This window comes from Chrysoperla carnea, chromosome 1 (assembly GCF_905475395.1).
Source record: "Chrysoperla carnea chromosome 1, inChrCarn1.1, whole genome shotgun sequence".
NCBI classification, from domain to species: Eukaryota; Metazoa; Arthropoda; class Insecta; order Neuroptera; family Chrysopidae; genus Chrysoperla; species Chrysoperla carnea.
The window spans coordinates 122,886,353-122,908,241 of NC_058337.1; the positions used below are offsets into that span (position 1 = coordinate 122,886,353).

Here is a 21,889-nt window from a genome sequence, read left to right on the forward strand (position 1 = left end):
TATTCATTTAAGAAAATCGGTGCTGTCTCACGGACTAATTGTCATTTGATTTACATATGTATGCAAAATTTCAGCTCAATCAGATATCAGGAAATTTGACTTTAATTTTAAAGATTTAATTACAAACAACGGACAAATGAGAAACGGAATAAACTAGATAATATTGAATTTAGGAAAAAATTACCGTATTTTGCTAAATTTTGTACCTGTTATTTAATCTAATAACTGTCACTTATTGAATCTATTAAATACAATAAAAGATTTAATCTTACTTACCTTCATTCAAAACCTTACGACTTATTTGTACAGAGCCATGTTTACTTGTCAGTGATAACTTAGCGTAGAATACTTTTGACCGTTCAATCGGAACGTTTGAAATTTAATTAATTATTTATTAAATTTATGCAAAACAAGTGAAAACAAACAATTGACTGAGTTAATTGTTGAAATACCATGTATAGGCAGTGTTGATAACTCTGTCACATTTCACATACATACATATCTGACATATTTAACTGATATTCTCATATAATGCGCAAATGTTGATGCGCAATCGTTTGTTTTTTTTGACGTCATGTAAATAACAAAAGATATTCACTTTGATATTCCTATATTAATACATACTATAAAATTTGTACCTAATTAACGCCCTCGTGGGTAAACAGTGATGTTTACAAAAAAATGTTTCAAACAAAAGTTGTTTATTTTTTTGTAAGGAACATTTTTTACATTTAAACTTTTATTCTATCTCTAACGGTTTACAAGATGGGTACTACGGACCCATGACCCAATTGACCCATGTTGCTCATTTACGAACTTGACCTCACTTTTTACGTCCTAAGCACGCCGTAAAAATTTCAGCTTGATATCTCTTTTCGTTTTTGAGTAATCGTGACCACAGACGGACGGACGGACGGCCGGACGGACGGACAACCGGAAATGGATTAATTAGGTGATTTTATGAACACCTATACCAATTTTTTTTTTGTAGCATCAATATTTTTAGGCGTTACAAACTTGGGACTAAACTTATAATACTATGTATATTTCATATATACATGGTATAAAAATAATGATACCAGCTTTTTAATATGTAGGTTAGGTTAGGTTAGAGTGGCTGTCCTGTGGTGGGACACACTTAGACCAGAGGGTCCGTTGTGATACCGTTAATGGGTTGACCCATCCCCGGCCACTACTCCATGAACCATTTGGAGCTGTTCAAGCCCTCAAGAACAGCATGAGGGCTTTGACGTCGACTGACTTTAGGTCGTAGAGGTCGTCAAAGAGAGGCTGGCTCAAGTAAGTCCATCTCCTCATGACAAGAGCTGGGCAGTGACAGAGAAGATGAGACATTGTCTCCTCCTCCTCACCACTGTGACAGCTCCTGCAGTAGTCGTGATACACTGCCAGGCCTAAGCGTTCAGCATGCTTGCCGCCCAGCCAGTGTCCTGTCTTTTTTAATATGTATCTTATGCTTGATTTAGCTGGATAATTATTCCAAATTTTATAAATTTTAAATTACTTAAAATGAATTTAAAATTTTTAATATTTATTGACCTTAATCGTATAAAAAAGGTACACATAAAAAAGCTACTCTCATTATTTTTTGCAAAAATTTTATAATTATCACAAAATAATTCGTTATATTTTACAAAAGCTCGCGTTTATTGTTTAAAAAGTTGTTCCCCAACGTTTGGAAACAAAACATGTATTTGGATTACTGTACAAAAGTTCTAAACGCGAACATACACAAAAAAAACAACGGGCCTATCGAAACGCAAAAAAACAGAGTAGTTTTAAAAACAAACAAAAAGTGGACGCAGCTTTCTCGATTTCATTTTTATCTATGGGACAAAAGTTATAAAGCTGCAATTTTTAGTTCAATAAAATAAAAAACAAATATTAATTATTTTTTCAATTCATAAATTAAATTTATTAATATCAATAAAAATATTATTTCTTTTGAAATAATTTTTACTAAAAATTTGTATATTTTATTTATTCAAAAACAGGAAATTAGTCATAAACAATTAGGTTGTTCGATTACCTACAAACAAACAATGTCAAGATTTTAAATAATTTAATTTCTCTGCATGTTTTTAATACAAAAACATGGAATATATATGTAATTAATTAATATTTTTCTAGCGTTGTTCTTAAAAAGTCAAAGTAAGATTTTAGAAAATATAATTTTTTTTTAATTAACATTTTGGTACGAATTTGCAATCACAGAAAAACTTAAGGAGATTTTGTCAGAAATAAACATAAAATCATAAGCATTAACTTGCACCTTAAGTATTCTTTTAGATTAAAAATAAACCTTAAATTTCCCAAACAAAAAAAGTACATCAAAAATCCCCCCACAATAATTAGATACCTTAAGTAACAATTCGATTAGCTTTAGAGACTGTTAGACAATGATAAATAGTTTTCCATTGAAACAACAAAAGATTCAAGCTAGATTCGGCCCAACCCAACCTCGATTTAGACTCAAATTTCATTTTTCATACAAGTTTAATAACAAATGCAAACAATTGTCTGAGTTAATTATTGAAATATCCTGTATAGAAAACGTTGAAGGTCAGTGCGTGAATTATTTTCAAAGTTTTGTCCTAATTTGTGCCCTCATCGGATAAACAATAATGTTGACAAAAAAATATTTCAAACAAAAGTTGTTGTTTTTTTTATAAGAAACATTACAAAATGGGTCCTATACGATTCCAAGACCCAATTAACCTGTGTTGCTCATTTACAAACTCAACCTCACTTTTTACATTTTAAGTACGCTATAAAAATTTCAGATCGATATCTCTTTTCGTTTTTCAGAAATCGTGGTGACAAACAGACAATCGGGCCGGCAAACGTAAATGATGTAATTAGGTGATTTTATGAACACCTACACCAAAATTTACTTTCGTATCATCAATATTTCTAAGCGTTACAAACTTAGGAATAAAATTAATATACCTTAATATATACTTCATATACACAGGGTATAAAAATCAACTGAAAAATCATCAAATTGAAGCGCAGGGCCGTAGGTTTTAAGATGTATTATGCTAAACAATCGTGTTAGTATTCGGCGCCTCTTTTTTGTTTATTTTATTTATAAGGAATCATGAATTTTTTTTTAAATTTTTCTTTGCTGCGGCTGTAAAAACATGTGGTATTCTTTGATTTGTTTAGAACTCTAATGTTCATCTAAGCATAGGAACGCAATGAAGCATGTTGAAGATGCTGCGCATGTTGAAGATGCATGCATATCTTCAAAATTTTGAGATTTTCAAACACATTAGGGTTGTAATATACAAAAAGAAACATACCTCTTTTTAAAAAATAAAAACTATCGTGTTTGTACATCCTTAAAAAATTGATAGGCATTTTTTTATTCAGGTAAAATGGTTGATCAAAAAAACGAAAACTACCCATTGGTTTATTTTGGTAGGTATATTGGTTTTATACTATTTTAAAATAAAAGAATAAATAAAAAAAAATCCACCTTATGTTCGTTATATTATTAAAACACAAAAGCCAAGCATCATATCTTTATAAGATACTCTCTCAAACGTACAAATAACATATAAGCTCATCTCCTTCTTAAACAACAAAAACGATCATCAAGCAACAACAAAGATGATTATAGTTTCCCACCTGCTTATTTTCTCTGTATTAAGTTGCTGACCTTTGAATAAAAAACATAATACTCATTATTGTACAGACAGACACATCAAATTTTATTTTTTAAGAAAAATATTTTGAAATTACAATACAAAAAATAATACTTTTTAATAGAAAAAATAATAAACATTTGAATTTTCTATCTCACTCTCGTTATTTAAACCGTAAACCGGTCTATAAGAAATACACAAACGGAAATCAACAGGTAACAGAAAGAACAAAAAATAACGTCAACATTTTAAACGATTTTAATATATCAAACAAAACAAAAAAATTTTAGTGGTTTAACAAAAAAAAATTAATTAAACCACAGAAAAAAAAGGAATCTCTTACATAAATTTTAAAAAAAATTACATTAATTTTTTTATTCTCACATTATAATTCCCTCTAAACTTATTCCCCCCTCTTTAATATACACGGTACAACGATTTTGAACAATAACAACCAAAAAGCAGTATCCAAAAAAACCTTTATTTTTTTAAATCAGAGATTATAGCATTCAACAAAATTCATAGAGAAGGTAAATATCCGATGATTAAAAGCCGATGAACTTAAATTATAAAACATGTACATAAAAAAAGAAAAAAAACTCTAAGTAAATATTACATTTTTTCATACATTAACTCAAAAGTGAATTAAATGAATTTAAAAAAAACACAATTGAAATACAAGTACAAAAATAAAATTAAAACATAAATAAAATTTTTATTCTTTTTATAAAACATAGCGTGTTTGATATTATATGTTTAGTGTGTAACCTTGAACCTGAGGATATCTTTGTTTGGATTACACTATAAATTATATATTTATCTTCTTTTAGTATCAAAGAGAATGTATACTTGATTCTCTTATGTTGAGAAAATTAGAACAAAAAAAAGTGTAATAAAAGATTTTAAAACATATTCGTGTCGAAGGTTGTTTTCTTGGCTATAATAATTTTGTTTAAAAAAAAAATAAAAAATTTAGTAGGAAATTTAATTTTAATAAAAGTAAACGATTATTATTGAAACACAAAGGAAGGTATATCAATCTAGGTCGTGTCATGTGACGTAATTGAATATTACTTCCCGCCAAAATAACGGTTTACTTTTTTTTTTACTTCATACACAATGGTTTTTTTAAAACAAAGAAAAAAAACAAATTTTGTTGTTGTGTTGCGTTTTGTTGTGTTCAAATCAAATTATTGGATGAGTGTGGATCTAGTCATGATAGAAAAATTTAATTTTTATGAAAAAAAACATGCACTACACCCAAACCCATCGAACAAAATGAAATGTCTTCATGTGGCGAATTATTTTTCAAAAAAATTTTCACATTAAAACACAGAATAAATTTTACACTTTTGCACAATAATATTTAAATATTTCATGCACTAATAAGTATAGCACTTTATACAAATGCACGAACAGAAGAGACGGAAAAAAACACTCAAATTTAATTCCAAAAAAAAAGTTTTTTTTGAGTACAATATAATAAAATCATACCGCATGTACTACCGAAATAAAATATAGATATTTGCTTATTAAAAATCGAGCCCCTTTGATTGTTAATTTCATATAATATAGTGGGGGTAATTGTTGTTTAATCCAATCACGTGCAACAAAATGATTCTACTTTGTGTGGAGGGGAAACATGTGCATGTAAAGATAAGAAGGGTATTGTACTTACTTTTTAATTGTTATATATGCCATCGAAATAATTCATATGTCAAACAAGTTGCATATGCAAATAAAAGGTAAGAAAAAAGGGAAAAAGCATTATTGTTTAGAATTTTTATTATTATCATTTTAGGGTTTGTGGTCTTCTACAACATTGGTTTTTTTGTGAATTATTTTTTAACAGTTTTAATTTTTTTATGACATGTTGTGTTGTCATAAGGAAAATTAGATTTGTAGGTTACACAGAGAGCTGTAAACAAGTAAATATTACAACTTTTACAAGTTACAAAAAATTATAGATTCTATGTTGGATTAAGAAAATTTTTTACATAAATTAGTTTAAAAAAATAAAATATGTTTTAGATTACAATAAAATGTATGTATTTTCAATATTAAATGGGACTATCCACAAATATTTAAAAAATTGAAAAATGCCGTAAATTCGCTCAATAATTTTTATATTTTTGACATCTCTTATGTTAATTTCCGTGATGGTAATCTAAAAACCTGCTGGTCTGAATAACGATTTAAAATTCATACTAATTTAGGAATTCCAGAAAATGTTTTACTTACAGATTTTTTCATTTTTATACTTTTGATAGAAGGATAAGTTCGTCCATTTTATGCAATACATATTACATAAATGCAAGTAAGATGTAGCTCTTTTCTTTAAAACTACGTGTAAATGAAGCGATTCTAATATTTAATCGAGCGCCCGAGCAGTTTGTACAATAATTAAGGACAGTAGAACCATAGTGATTTAAGTAGTATTCTTGTATTTGTGAGAAAATAAAGAAAAAGAGCTTTTAAATTAAAGGAAATTAATGATTTTTACTAGTTAAATTCATAAAAAAGTTTTAAGCATTGAAAAGGCCACTCACTTCCTGTTTTAATTAGTACGAATTTTTATCGCTAGTTAGCGGGATTTATCTTATTGGAATTTCAATATTTTAAATGGCTTATAAAAATGGCAAGTACAAGTCTTGCCATCTGACAGTTTAAATAAGAACTACCGAAATCGGACCCACTTCCTGTTTTAATTAGCACAAATTATTATCGCCAGTTGGCGGGTTGCAAGTTATCAATAAAGTTTTTTTTTTTTTTTTTTTTTTTTTTTTATACAGCCATTATCCAAATAAAGTATACAATTTTATTACAATAAATAGTTAAATAATAAATACATCAGAAAAACAAAAATTTGACATTCAGGAGAAAAAAAAAAGTGTAATTTAGAAATTAAAAAATAAAAATAAATTATATTCTAGTATCCAAAAATAAAAAGATGACTCTCGAACAAACAAACAAACAAACAAAAAAATTATATAAATACAATATGAAAATTGCAAATAAAGAAAAAATAAAAAAATTCAGTTAAAAAAAACAGTAGGAGAAGACAGAGAAGAGAAAAAAAAAAAAAAAAAAAATTAATAAAAATACAAATAAATGAAACGTACTTTCTATTTTACGAACACAAGGACACATGGAATTAGACAGGAAGTTCGTCGTCGGGACCCGTCGAGACTGTATACAAAGGAAATATCACGAAAAAACACATAGGTTGGGGGCCGCGGAAGGGTTGACAGTAGAGGGGGCTACACACAAATTTGTTTATTTATTTATTTATTTATTTATTTATTTTTTATTATAAAACAAAAAATAGATAAGAAGGGGGGGAGTTATATTTAAATTTGAAATTTGGACTTGTTGAGGAAGTTGCAAATTGCAGAGAGGATTTCAAGCTTATTTAAAGATAGGAGATGGGGAATATAATACGGACCAAAAACACCCATACGGGCTAGGGAGCTTAGAAGAATAGGTCTATGCTGATTAAGGAGTGGGCAGGCGAACGTTATGTGATTTATGTCACAATAATAATATCCACATCTACATCTGCTGTCTGGGACAATATGTATTCGATGTAGATGGGCAGGTAACGAATTGTGGCCTGTTCTCAAGCGACCAATCATTGTTATGTTTTTCCTGCCCACTTCCCATTTGTGGAACCATGTTTCAAGTGATGGCGTTGGTTGTATATCATGTAGCTTACGCCCTTTAGGCGATGTATTCCACATTTGGGTCCATTCGCTCAGCATAGAACTTTTGCAGATAGCCCACAGATCTTGTGCGGGTGGAGGTGAATTATCTTCTGGTCCAATATGAACTGCGTCCCTAGCCAACATATCAACAAATTCGTTCCCACGTATACCAATGTGTGATGGACACCACACAAAAGCAACGCAGAAACGTTTTTGAATTAGTTTCAGTACGGTGTTTTTGATTAGTACTATGAGGGTGGGAGTTTTAGAGGTGATGCAATTTTGTTTTATAAGCGAGAGAGAACTCAGCGAGTCGGATATTATAGCTGTTTTTCTAATACTGTTTGAGTCCACGTATGCTAGTGCCTCCAAAATGGCAACGCATTCCGCAGAGAAAATTGAAAAATGTTCTGATATACTAAGTGTGGCAGAATGCGCACCACAATGAAAAGCAACGCCCACTCGTGAATCTACACTCAACTTAGAAGCATCTGTATAGATGTGGGTATAGTTGGGGAGAATTGAGGAAAGGTAATCATTGAAAGTGGAATTGACGAAGGGCGAGCCATAGTTAGCATGTCCGCTGTCAAGTCCACAATCAATAAATACCGGGATTTCCGTATATCGGGATGGAAAGTCAAAGGTGAAGAAGGGAGATAAAAGAGATTGATAAATGGGGATTACTGCAAATACACGATAAGCCACCAAGAGAAGAGGGAGATTTTTATTTCTCCAGTAGGCCGAATTTGTACAAAGCTGGTTGAGTTGGGCAAGTTTTGGAATTAACGGGTGGGATAAAGAGGAATATTGGTTGAGGAAAAATTTTTTTGCCAAATACAGACGACGGACTATCAATGGAGGATCCGCTGCTTCAATCAATAGGGCGTTAGTAGGACAGGAGCGCATTTGTCCTAGGGCAATACGCAAGGATTGAAACTGGATTTTATCTAACTTTGAGGATCGTTGGTTTGATATTGGGCATAGGAGGAATGAGCCATAATCGATGAAACTTCGAATGATTTGTCTGTATATCATAAGTAAAGTACTTTGATCAGCTCCCCACCAAACTTTGGTGAGGCCACGGAGGATGTTAATTCGAGGAGTACACTTACTTACGATATATTCGACATGGGAGTTCCATTGCAACTTTCCATCAAAAAGGACTCCTAAGAATTTTGCGGATGGGTGGCAAGGGATGGATGTGTTGAGAAACGGAATTGATTCGATATTGTATCTGTGCCTAGTGAAAACAAGAGCTGAGCTTTTTGTAGCAGAAATTTCCAGATTGATAGATCTTAAATGGTTATGTAGTAAAACTAGAGCGTTTGAAACATTATCTATAGCCGTTTGTAAGGATTTGGACGACGAGTATAGGACAAGATCATCTGCGTATTGCAGGAGTTGAGAGGGAGGCTGAATTACATTCTGTAAGCCAGAGGTATAGATATTGAAGAGAAGGGGACTCAAGACTGCACCTTGGGGTAAGCCCATTGATGCAGTTCTAGGACCGGATAAATGATTTTGGTAGTTGACGGTGAGATGACGAATTTTTAAAAATTCGTAGATGAAAGAAGTTAGTCCAGGGGGAGCCGACAGAGACGTGAGAATGTTAATGAGAATATTAATGTCAACATTATCGAAGGCTCCTTTCACGTCAATCAAGCAGCAAACCAGGTATCCATTCTCGGAGAGAGAAATCTGGATATCAGTCAAGAGTACAGAAAGGTTATCTAGGGTAGAGGCATTTTTACGGAAGCCTCGTGAGTATGGTGGAACGATGTTATTGTATTCACACCACCATTCCAACCTGTTTTTTACTAGATGTTCCATAACCTTTGATACGCACGAGGCTAGCGCAATGGGACGGTAAGATTGGTGTATATTAGGGTCTTTATTGGGTTTAAGGATTGGAATGATCATCGTATGTCTCCATTCGTCGGGGATAGATGAGCTACTAAGTAGTTGATTTAATATTGACAGAAAAGATGATATTGTACTGTCCGACAAGTTTTTCAACATACTATAGGATATGTTATCCGGGCCAGGAGACGAATCCACTAGACCGGACAACACACCCCTTAGCTCACATATTCCGAACGGACGATCCATAGGATGATCATTTTGGGCGGGCAGGGTTTGAATAGGTATAAGGGCAAAGTCTGGAGTCAGATTTTGTAAGAAATCTAAGATCCAACCCTGGTTTGATGGAAAAGGAGGATATGGGTTGATAGCCCCCCTATACATCTTAACCTTATTCCAGATCTCTTTAATAGGCGTACTCCTGGAAAGACCTTCGCAAAAAATCCTCCAGGAATTCCGCTTTTTTTCCTTAAATAGACGCCTGGTTTGTGCCTGGGTTCTTCTAAAATTACAAAAATTATCCTGTGTAAAATTGGCCTTGAGAGACCTCAAGGCCTCCTTCCTGGTTTGAATTTGCAATTTACATTCGTCATCCCACCAAGGTGTTGGGGAAAACGGTTTTTTAGGACATTTGGAATTTGGAATGGCTATATCCCCAGCAGAGACCAAACTTTGATGAAAACTGGAATACCATTCCAAGGGATTATTATCGGATGTGGGGGGTGGAAGAAAGTCGTCTACAGTACGAGAAAACAGAGGCCAATCTGCTCTCTCGAACTGTCTACGGGGGGTATGTCTGGGGAGGAATAAATTATGACGATGATTTAAGGTTATTAAAATGGGAAAATGATCGCTACCATAGCTATCATTTAATGTATGCCAGAACGAAATTAAGCTTAGGTGAGGAGAACAAAAAGAGATATCGATAGCAGATGATCTTTGTTGAGGTGAAGGAATAGTTGTCGGTGATCCGTCATTCATGCAAAATCAATAAAGTTAAAACAATTTTAAATAATAAAATAATAAAAAAATAAATATGCATAGTTCCATTTAAATTGAATTACATATTTGTAGTATTTATTTCATTTTAATACTTGTTTATATTTTAAGAATTTTGTCACTGACAAGCGTCTATATTAAATTTACAAACGCGAAAGGCAAATTTGTGGATTAATTTTTCTGAATAAATTATAAAATAAATATATTTCATATACAAGTTATAGCGAAAAATTATTGTATAATAAATTTTTTATATTCGCACATTCATACTTTCACCAGAAAAATAAAATTATTTCGACAATCGATTGCATTAAACACCAAATTATAGTTTACAATATGGGAGAACAGATAATGTTTAATTCAACCGCTTATCTACGTACTTCAATATAAGCGAAATACTTCAAAATTTCGGCTTCAACGTCGCTCCTGGTACGAGAAAGTCCATGGGTAGTGTATTGAATCGACAAGGCTATCGAAACGGACGCCAATTTTCATCTAAGTAAAGAATGATCCAATTTTAGTTTTCTATGTTTGCAACTCTGTGAATTAGAATGTTGTGAATGCTCAACACTTCAATTGTTCACTTGTTCTACAGAAATAACAATTCCAGACAAAAAGTTTCTGTTTTGCCACTCCACCCTTAGACTAAGCGTTGCTTTGCAAGACAATTTACTTTATTTGTATCACATTCGAAGCGTATTTTTTTGAAGAGTTTCATATTTATGAATTCATTCACAAAGTCTTTTACAACTTATTAAACAATCAACCACACTTTCATCAAAAAATATATTTATTTCTAAACGATAACTATTTATATTAACTATAGTATTTTTTAATAATGCTTAGGCCAAAATATTTTATAATCTTTTAAGCATTCATTTTAGTAATAATTGTGAAAAATTGTGAAAATGATTTAATGAAAATAATAAAATATTGCAAACGTCATTACTTCATTCACAAAACGCTTAAAAATATAGTTATTTCACCAACGATGTCGGTTGAATAATTCGGAGTGTTAGAAATTTAACTTTGTTATATTGGCATGTTAATGAATAACCAACAAATTTGATCGTAAGATACATACGGATTAAAGGGTTCCATTTACAAATAATAGACCTTTTTCATGAAAAACAGAAATGATTTCAGTTAATTTTTTATGAAAATATTGTTGGAGTAGAGCCTGTAACTCGAAAATTACGCATTTTTAACAATAAAAACATTATGAAGAAGTTGTAAAAAAGTCACAATATTTGAAATAATTTAAAGCGATTTTTTTTGGCTCCACCGCACTCGTTATCTGTGATTTCAATCCGACAAGCAATGACAATAAAACAGTGTCAACAGTCGTATTAATATATCATTATTATCAACTTTAAATGACGTCACAACGACATTCGTGTAACTTCGTGTGTTCCCGGATCGTTTTCGCCAATTTGAATTTTAATGATTTTCATTGTCTGTTTTCTCGTTCATATGGCTCCAAACAAATCGGGGAAAGAAATTAGCCCATTTATCAAGACATTTACTTTCATTTTAAAAAAAGAAAAAAAAATGTGAAAAGGTCTATTTTGTGCTGTCCAAAATTATTACATTAACCTACTTTATAAACATATATACTAACATATGTTGTTCTTTTTTCTTTGGCTAGATTGAGCCTTTCTTAGCATTAAAGTTTATGACAAAAAATCATAGCAGTTCATCAGTATCATCCCTTAAAATAAAGTATTGACGTTTGATAATAACAATTTATATTTTAAAATATTATTTACATACTAACAATTAATAAACGAAAATTATTTAAGTAAAAAAAGGACATCTGTTGATGTAGCCACACCTGAATAACGTGAATAACGTTTACTGTTCAGAAAATTAGTGTTTCGAAATAAAGAAATTTTTTAACATTTTAATGGTTTATACAACAATTTTTTTTTTTTTTTTGTTTCTAATCACAGATCAAATTAATGACGTTATCATTTTCATCATTCAGCTAAAGTTAATTTAACAAACAAACAGCGTTACAAAAATTAAAAAATACAATTCTGATAAAATTTAAGAGTTATTTGTTGTGTGCAAAACCGAATTTAGCGTCGCGTACGAAAATCTGTTCAATTATGGCATAAATTATTAATTAATTGTGCGGCGAAAAAATCGGATCTGCACGCATTGAATAGTTAAACATTGATTTGTTACCAACCTCACGAAGGCTATTTACTACTGACAATGATACCCTACTTCAAAAAAATTTTTAACATAATTTTTTTTTAAATACGGCAAACCCAAATATACGTAATTGACTATTTTGTTAACTAGTAGCCGTAAATATTTATAATCATAATAAGTACCAATTATGCAATCTAAGTTCAACAACGTTTGAATCACTTCAAACCACAAAGATCAAGACCAAGATGACTTTCAATAATTTAACTAAAATCAATGAAACTTATAAAAGGAATGGTTCAATAAAATTTTTATAGATTATGTAAGCAGGATTTAAATTAACGAAGAACATAAAACTTATTTTGAGCATTAAATAGTTCTAACATACTGAACTCTTATTTTTAAGTATATTCGAAATTAAAGTTATTTTTCTGTAGACACATTTATTCATAATTCAAATTTTAAACAACTTTATTTTCCCTAAGAAAATGTGAAATAATTTTCACTCATTGACTCCTTTTTTTTTACAATCGATTTTAGTTGTGATAAATACTAAAATATATATAATTTTGGATTATTTTTATCATTATCTGTTCATTTAAATTTTCATTCTCACGTAATTATTTATTTAAGCATATAAGTTAAAAAATGTATTCGAGAAGTTTTAAAAATATAGGTTTTTTGTAGTTTGTATTTAAATATTTAAAATATAGTTTTTTATTTTTGATTTCATTACCATATTAAAAGTTATAATGAAGTTAGTATAGGAATGCTTGATCGCAGCGCCAATGTGGTCAAAAATCAATAACTACTCAGAACCACCATCGACTAATTTAATTGATTTATTAAAACACTGCTCTTGTTCAGTTTAGTTTCATCATCGCTTGTGTGGTTTCGTCTAATTATCATGAACGTCAGAAAACAAATTTCATCCCAATTATTATATCTCTAAATTAAATATTTAATTTTAAATGTACAGGAACTACAAAACTGCAGTGCTCTAATTATTACGCGGTCAATGTCTGGTAGTTGATTTCGAGTACAGCGTTGTTAGATACTCAAGCTAACCGTAGGTCCATCTAGGTTTTATTATTTGAACTATATCGAATTATTTATGAGAGCTTTAGTTATTAAAAATTTACTTTGACGATACGTCCGTTATCAAGCTAATTCATATTTTTATTTATGATATATGAATTTTTTTAAGGAAAATCATCGCACTTATAAACTGTCACAATGTAATGCGACCACGCTGTAAACAATTAATATTGACGCACAACGCCGCGATGCGAACAACTCTGTTTGGAACTTTCATGCGATGGACGAACAGTTATTAATATGATACTGAAACGAATATTAAATTAATAAATTATCTGTAGAAATTGTATCACACTTCGGTCTGAAAGATCTATTATATTTCCACCACCTGGTACAAGCTAAGAAAATTTTCGATTTCATGACCTCTATTATAGAAACGAACATTAAAATGTTCCCAAATTATCACTAATGTTATAAATAAACAATATACATCACATATTCAAAATATTGTGCAATAAATTTTATGTCTTGCATTAACGTCACTCGTTTTACTGTAGAAAAAATTTCACGTAAATTGTTTCTGCTAAATACTTGGCCAGACATACTTGTCTACCCTCAAATGACACACAACCGTCCGTAGGATTTTTGTTTTTCAATAAAATAACAAAAAAACCAAATAAACAAAGATTTTTTTTTGTTTTTCGGTTTGTAAAATATTGATTCAGCTCTTTTTTTTGAAATGCGGGCTGTTTTGGGGGGGGGGGGTCATGACCTATGTGACCCCTCTTAGATCCGCGCCTGATTCTTTGAGCATTCACTGAACGATCATATCTTCTGAGCGTAATCTTTATCTTTTCTTTTATTAACTTTTAATAAGAACTGAAATAACCGAAGCTGTGTTCGATCTGTGCCGTCAAAGATTTGAATTGTCGTCAACTTAATTCCTAAGTATGCGCTATATATAGGGTTGATCATTTTAATCTATTATAGCTCTAAATGGTCCACTCTGTATATGTAAAATGCACAATGAGGTTACTTTGGCGTCAAGTAGACACTAATTTGACGACATACATCGAAGACATCTCAGTTGTTTTTTTATTCTCTGTTCACCGAGGGAGTAGTTGGAAGAGATAGTCGAAAATTTTCCCAGTATATATAACGACCACTGACCTCTGACTTCATGAAAAGATGGTACATGAGAGAATATTTGATTAGATTGAAGAAAAGTGACAAAAATAAAATAAAATTTCGATGATCGATTTAATTTAAAATTTTTTTTTTCATTTTTAATAAATATTCACGAATCTTAAAAATAATCGAAAGTAATTTGACTAAATTTTTAAAAATATTTATTTGAATCTATTTTTAAAACGAATAAGCTATACTTCTTAGTGCGACCATACAACCTGCTGATAATGCAGCCGTCATGGGAACTGTTATTATCCAAGCGTATATTATGTTCCTGAAATAAATTATTATCACATTAATAATCAATATTTAATAATTCTTGAATTTTATGAATTAAAATTAATAAAATATACAGGGTGCTCCAAGTTATAACAGCAGAAGTTCATTAAATGGTATAACGTTCAAATAGCCGGAAAATCGTCCTTTTCTAGGATTTTGAAGTTTTAGACAAAAACGATATTATTGTGAATATTGTCAAAAAGGTTGCTTGGAAAAAGTGGAACTGTGGTACTCAATGCTTCAAGCATAGGGCATTGCATAACGTGATTGTATTTGTAATAAAGTAAGTTCCCTTAGTGATTTTTTTTCTCGAAACACTCTTGTTAAGCTCTTAATCATGAAGGATCTAAGAAGGATTGGCAAGGAATGATTCGTTGTCATCAATGACTATCAATCTAAAAAATGCGAGCCATAATATGCACTATTTGTAGGAATAGCTTCCTTCATCCGATGAAAAATAACAAAAATACAAAAAAAAAGCGTACGCAGGATAGATTCAAAACCCCCATAAATAGACTCAAAGCTAATTCTTAAACTATTTCCTTTGTACTTCTTCTCTGAGCGCTTTTCTATGTTACTGTTGCTTTTGTAATAGTACCCAACTTCCTCAAAAAATAACGCACGGTAATTCAAATATATTTGAACAAGCAAGTAGTAGTTCATAATAAATTTCTAGATGTGCTAAATTCAATTACTGAAAATGTATCTATATACCTAAATAATCCCATATCAACAACTTTCGTCGGTGATCCGACTTTTGTAGTAACTGCACTCGCCATACCAACAAAAACAACTGATCCAACTTTACAGTGTGTCGTTGATATTGGAATGCCAATTTTACTTGCTAATAATACTGTGAACGCTGAACCTAGTTCAATAGAAAATCCACTAAAAAACAAAAATTCCGAAGTTTAATTAAATTTGGATTTCTTTATTTTAAAATTCTTTAAATAATAAAATCAATACTTACGTTGTTGGAGTAATTTTTGTTAAATCAGTACCAACAGTTTGGATAACACGGCGTCCCAAAATCCATAAACCAGCTGTAATACCAAGTCCTCCATACAGTAAAATAAATATCGGTGTTTCTGATTTTTGTTCTACAGTCCCTTCGGTGTATATCAACCATAGAGCTATTAATGGACCAATGGCATTGCTAGAATAAAAAATAAAATTGTCAATAAAATGAAATTTAACTACCTTCTGACAATAATAAAATTGTATTCGAGATTTTTGTTATTTTATCTGGTTGATTAACACGCAAGATTTGTTTGATTGATGCCAATACCATGAAAGCAATCTTTCGCCTTAGGAATTCAAATTCATGGGAAGAGAATTCAGACTGTACTTAACTTGAGGAAATGGTACAAGAGTGTGCTGGGTTCGTTTTTCACATGACGCATGCATTTCTATATACTGATCTATGGATTCTTAGATAGTGACCTACGATTAAGCAACCAAGACACACCAGAGATTTAAAATTTTGTGTAGATTAATGTATCATTTTTTTAGGAACCTGTATTTCTTGCTAGAAATCGTGCAGTTTTGTGAATTCCATAGCAATGCTCTATTAGGGACATTACTGCTATTTCCTCCGCATATTTAGAGTTAGAATTATCCGTCTCGTTATCGTCAATGGTGTTTAATTATCAATCCGAAAAAATACAACAGGGCATCTTTAACAGTCAGGTGATACTTCAGGTTTCAAGATTCCGAGGCTGAATTACATGTGAATGCTTCGAAGAACTGAGTCACCCGGCACAGTCAGCTAGAATCGCATACTTGGCTTTTCTGAATTAAGGAACTCCTTGGGAGAATGAAAGATAACTCTTTTCTGTCCAAGCACACCTTGCACAGAAACCTGTATTTATCGTAGCAAGATAATCCGTGATAGCTTTAAGAATAATTGTGAAGAGACCACCAACTTGACTACGATTATGTTCATGGTATTATCATAATTTCGCGGAAGGTATGCAACAGTCTAGGACTTTTAATGGAACGTTGCCGATTGAACTACCATTTACACAGAACAGTTTTTATTCATGTTCGTTCAAATTGTGCACAGAATAAGAGAAATCACGGAAAAAAGCTCCTTAATCGCTCCTATCTTCGATAGAATCCAGATACTTCACTTGCTAAATATGTGCTTTACATCAGCATTATTAATTTAATTTTCTGAGAACATGGTAGAGTAAAATTGATTACAAACCTTACATCATTACCACCATGTGCAAAACTTCCAAAAATCGCAGTCATAATTTGTAAAAAACTAAATAATCTTGTAACTTCTGGTTGTTGAGTCGCTTCAATCTCTTCAAATGGATGATTCGGTTGTGTATTATGATTTCCATTCGCATGTGAACTATCTAATATTTGATTATCATTTTGTAATGTTGCCGATGATGCCGACGTCTTTTTATCCGATATTAATAACATTGTACTAGTATTTGGTGTCATTAATGTTGTCGTCTCATTTTCAAGTAATTTTATATGTTTTTGAGCCGTGGTTGAATCCTTTTTTTTATTATTTTCTAAATTTTGTTGAGTTTTTGGTACAATATTATTACTAGTTTCTTTACATTTACAGTATAATTGATCTTGATTACATTTAACACATTTTGATGGTGTCACACTATTTTCACAAAATGTATATTTGATATTTTTTGTAGTAGTTTCATTTGGACTTAATGGTAACATTTCTGCACATTCACTTATCACTGATAATTGTTTATCATCGTTACTTAATTGTGATAAACGATTGTTCATTTTGGATGGACTTGCATTAGGTGTTGGATCTGTAAAACAATTGAATTTTCATAAGCGCAGCCACAGAGGAACAATCGGAGTAATTCTCCCATCCAAAAAAATATAGTTAATTATTTTCAGTAAATAACAAATAACTTTTAACTTTTAGCCATAAGACAAAACACAGTCGCGTATATCATAGTAAGACGGGTATATCCCAAAAAAATTAAATTTTGGGAAAATTGCAAAAACTCGATTAGCCGAGGAGTTTCTGAGATATCAAGTGAATCAAATACGAAGGAAGGGAATCATATATGATATATCGGAGCAATTTTTCAGTCTACCCTGCAAAAACTCGAACCTCAAAATGGCAAATAAGCCAAATTTAGGGGTAAAATTTGTTAAAATCAGAAAAGTTGTTTTCCTCTGGTATGGATAAAAATCATTTCCAAGAATAATTAAGAAACTGAGTAGTGCCTTTTTTCGATCAAAACTTCTTTTTATCTAAGTTGCATCTTTTGAAACAAACATTATGATTATGATTTCTTCGATTTTTTTTTAAAAGGAGATAATCAGAAGGTAATCAGGGAGATAAACGAATAACGAATGGAGAATCCGATACAACACGGAGATAAATAACATTTTATAAAATCAAGACATTGTCCGCTTCATCGAAGCTCGCAGAATTGAATGGTTTGGCTACATACATAACGTATGGAAACCCCCGAATGCTTAAAAATGTACTTAATGTCAAAGTTTACAACACAAGGAGAGGATAGAGGTCCAAAATGAGATGTTAATACAATTCAACCCGAGGTCCAAAATGAGATGTTAATACAATTCAACCCCTAATAAAAGTTCAAAAACTTATTTTTTTGAGTAAACTTTATAAGCCTTAAGGTAGTACCAGCATGAAATCACTTTTCGACAGATTTGGCCGAATTTTTTTTCTCGGGTTTATAATAGCTTTATTTATGAATTCCTAAAATTTCATAATTTTTGACCGTTTAGATCGCGAGATATTTAAAGACAAAGTTCGCGATTTTGAGGGTCATGTCCCATTTAAAGCATGTAAAATGTCCGGTCTCTCCAACTATTTTTTATGATATTATTATATATTGAAGAAAAAGTAGAAAAAAATGTTTATACAATACAATTCTAAAAAAAAAATTTAGAAATTAATTTTCACTTTCGAGATATTAATTTTGACGTAAATTGATCGAAATTGGGACGTTGGCATAATTATTTCCCATTTTAAACGGTCAAAATTTCTGAAACTTTGGGAATTAATAGTAAGCATTATTAAATTCTTAAATTTAATTTTTCGTTAAATTCTGTCGAAAAAAAATTGTACCATTGCTTTAAACTGCAAATACCATGCTGGAACATCCTTAACCTCTCGTGTTGAATTAAATTAAAATAAAATAGTTTATTTTAAAGTGAAATTAATATTTGTTTTAATTAAAATTTCCACACTATTTCCCAACATATTCCATTTTATTAAAGACTAAAAATAAAATACTTTATCAAAATTGAAAGTTATTTACCTGCTGATTCACCAATTGAAAAATTGACTTGTGCTGATGCTCTTCGCTTTTTCATAACTTTCCTTTGCCATGGTACAAGAAATAATTGAACTAATGCCATAATTACAAAGCCCGCTGACAAACTAATTACAACAGCTAACCAAAACGGTAAGTTATCCATATATAATAAACGTGGTCCATTATGAACAATGGAAAAGATATTTACAATTGCAGTAAAACCATAAAAAAATGGTAAACATAATAAACCAGCTTCAGTTGGATTTTTTCGTATTAAAATTGCATAATAAATAAATAAATAAATTAACGATGAAATTAAACCACTTAAAACTGGTGAAATAAACCATGATGATCCTAAAAAAAATCATCAAATATTAAAATTTTAAAATTTAATAAATTATAGGCTTCTTTCACGAATTACGATGGCGTCGGAGAAAAATCAAAGAAAGAGAATCTTATTTTCATTTAAATTTAAAGAAAAACTTCTATATTTTATTATTTCCTTTTAAATTTTGTTCAAAATGTTTTTAAAATTTATAATTTATTTGAGATTTTATTGTATTGATAAATGATAAAAAGTCTAGTGGTCTAAATTGGAACTATTGTAAACGGGTCTACTTGCTGTTTTAACTAGTATGAGTTATTATCGCCAGTTGGCGGAGTTGCAACGCCTAGTTATCAATAGCAAATAAAACACGTAACTTATTATTGACATTAATGGTTTAAAAATCATTTTTTGACATTTTTGTGATTAAGCGCGTGGAACAATTTTATTCATTTCTGACTTTGAAAACACTTTGTAGCTCTAGAATACGCTATTATTATTATCATTATTATCTACGAATGGATGGACAAACAGATGAATAAAATTCTCAACTTACCTATTTTAAGTATTTGAATCCATTGTATTCCATTTAGACCTTTTACAGCTAAACTAAAACCAACTGTTGCGCCAACAATACTGTGTGTACCAGATATGGGCATATTTAAAAAGGTTGCAAGTATAAGCCATACCGCACTTGCACTTAAAGCTGATATGCAACCAAGCATTAAATCTAATTCTTGATTTTTATATTGACTAAGATCTAATATACCTTTTCGTATTGTATCTGACACAGTATAACCTGTTTAAAAAAAAAATAATAATAAAAAATATAGAGGTAAGTAAGTATCTTAACTAATACTATAAATGTGAAAGCAATTCTGTCTGTCTGTCTGTTACAATTTCACGTCTAAACCGCTGAACCAATTTTGATTGTTTCCGTTTTAGAGATAGATGGGATCTTAGAAAAGGACATTGGATACTTTTTGTCGAGAAAATACAACTTTAAGGGGGTGAAATAGGGGATGAAAGTTTGTACGGTGAACCAATCATAAAACACTTCTAAAACTACCCTTTTCACTTTTATTCATGCTTGATGGGATTTTTTTTAGTTTGATGCGTAATTATGCCAGAACAAAAATTACGAAGAGTTTTAAGATATACGATTCAACCCCCGATAGTACGAAAAACATCCCTAAAACTACCTTTTTTTCTTCTATGTATAGTAGAAAGATACGGTTTCTACTCTCAATTTGAAATATCATGAAAATTTTGATGCCGAAATCGTGCCTCGAAAAAGTGCATTTTAAGTGCAATATTTTCAGTTGTTTTCTTTCGTGAAACGATGGTTATAATTCCGTTAAAATTGAGTGTTTCTGCATCACAAAATATGCTCTTTTTTCGAGGCCCGATTTCGGCATCAAAAATTAAAAATTTTAAATTAAATTAATAATCAATTTTTTCCATAAATCTTTCATCCAATATCAATTTCGATTGGTTAGCAAATCGGTGTAGTTACGTATATTGACGTATATTGTTACCTGTTCATATGATATTTGATATATGAACAAATCTACACCGATCTGTTAAGCAATCGAAATTGGTATCAGAAAAGAGATTATTTAATTACGAAAATAATGATATAGGCTTGCCTGAAAAGAAAAATTTCATGGAAAAAGTTGATTAAAATTAATTTAATTAAAAATAGCCATGAACACTTTTCGATAGAAAAACTATGATATTAGTGTTTAAAAATCAATAAAATTTCATAAAAAATGTATCTCATCTGATTATCAGATGGATGAAGATCGACCTTTTACCATCTCTAGTACTATTTACATTAACGATTTAATTATAGTTAAAAATAAAAACCAAATATTTTACCAATTAATGAAGCGCCCGCGATTTCAAATATTGTTGCTAATATACATGCTTGTTTTATTGTTAGTACTTTTGCACCAACACTCGTTCCAAATGAATTTGCACAATCGTTAGCTCCAATACCAAATGCTAGTATAAATGCGATGATATAACCAACAACAACAAGCCATATTAAATTTGGACTATAGGGTTCTATAGATGGTGATATCATATTTGTTACTTCTAAAATATGATTTTTATTTGATATTGTAAAATGTGTATATGGTTGTTATTTTTTTTTTTTGTTAAGATGTTAAAAAACTAAATTAAAATTTGTTAATGGCGATTTGTTATTCCATTTTGATTAGATGTTTTTTGGTTGTTGGTTTTGTGTTAATCTGAAATAGATTTTTAAATTAGTTATGGAAAACTAAAGAGTAACTTTATTGTTTCATTAAAGTTAAAGGACCCGGTCCGATTGCATAAGAAAATGGCTTTCGATAAAACTTTTTCAAACTGACTCCA

The 21,889-nt window shown here is 30.7% G+C and overlaps 1 protein-coding gene across 1 annotated transcript; it reads right to left on the reverse strand.

The window, feature by feature from the left end:
- Window positions 1-14,788: 14,788 nt before the first annotated feature.
- On the reverse strand, window positions 14,789-21,657 carry LOC123305176 (sodium-dependent phosphate transporter 1). Its single transcript, XM_044886810.1, has 7 exons — window positions 21,389-21,657; window positions 20,064-20,306; window positions 19,186-19,536; window positions 17,103-17,688; window positions 15,864-16,049; window positions 15,608-15,781; window positions 14,789-14,888 (listed from the first exon to the last, which is right to left on the reverse strand). Exons 1-7 carry the CDS (start codon window positions 21,594-21,596, stop codon window positions 14,792-14,794), a joined length of 1,845 nt encoding a protein of 614 aa, XP_044742745.1. The 5' UTR covers window positions 21,597-21,657; the 3' UTR covers window positions 14,789-14,791.
- Window positions 21,658-21,889: the final 232 nt, after the last annotated feature.

What these genes read in the sequence shown, in the direction of transcription:
- LOC123305176 (XM_044886810.1), bottom strand. Translation starts at nt 21,596, where the DNA reads ATGATATCACCATCTATAGAACCCTATAGTCCAAATTTAATATGGCTT. An exon ending in CGCGGGCGCTTCATTAATTG is followed by an intron (nt 20,307 to 21,388) that starts GTAAAATATTTG and finishes TTTTTTAAACAG; the next exon opens with GTTATACTGTGTCAGATACA. An exon ending in GTTGATATGGGATTATTTAG is followed by an intron (nt 14,889 to 15,607) that starts GTATATAGATAC and finishes AATTTATTTCAG; the next exon opens with GAACATAATATACGCTTGGA.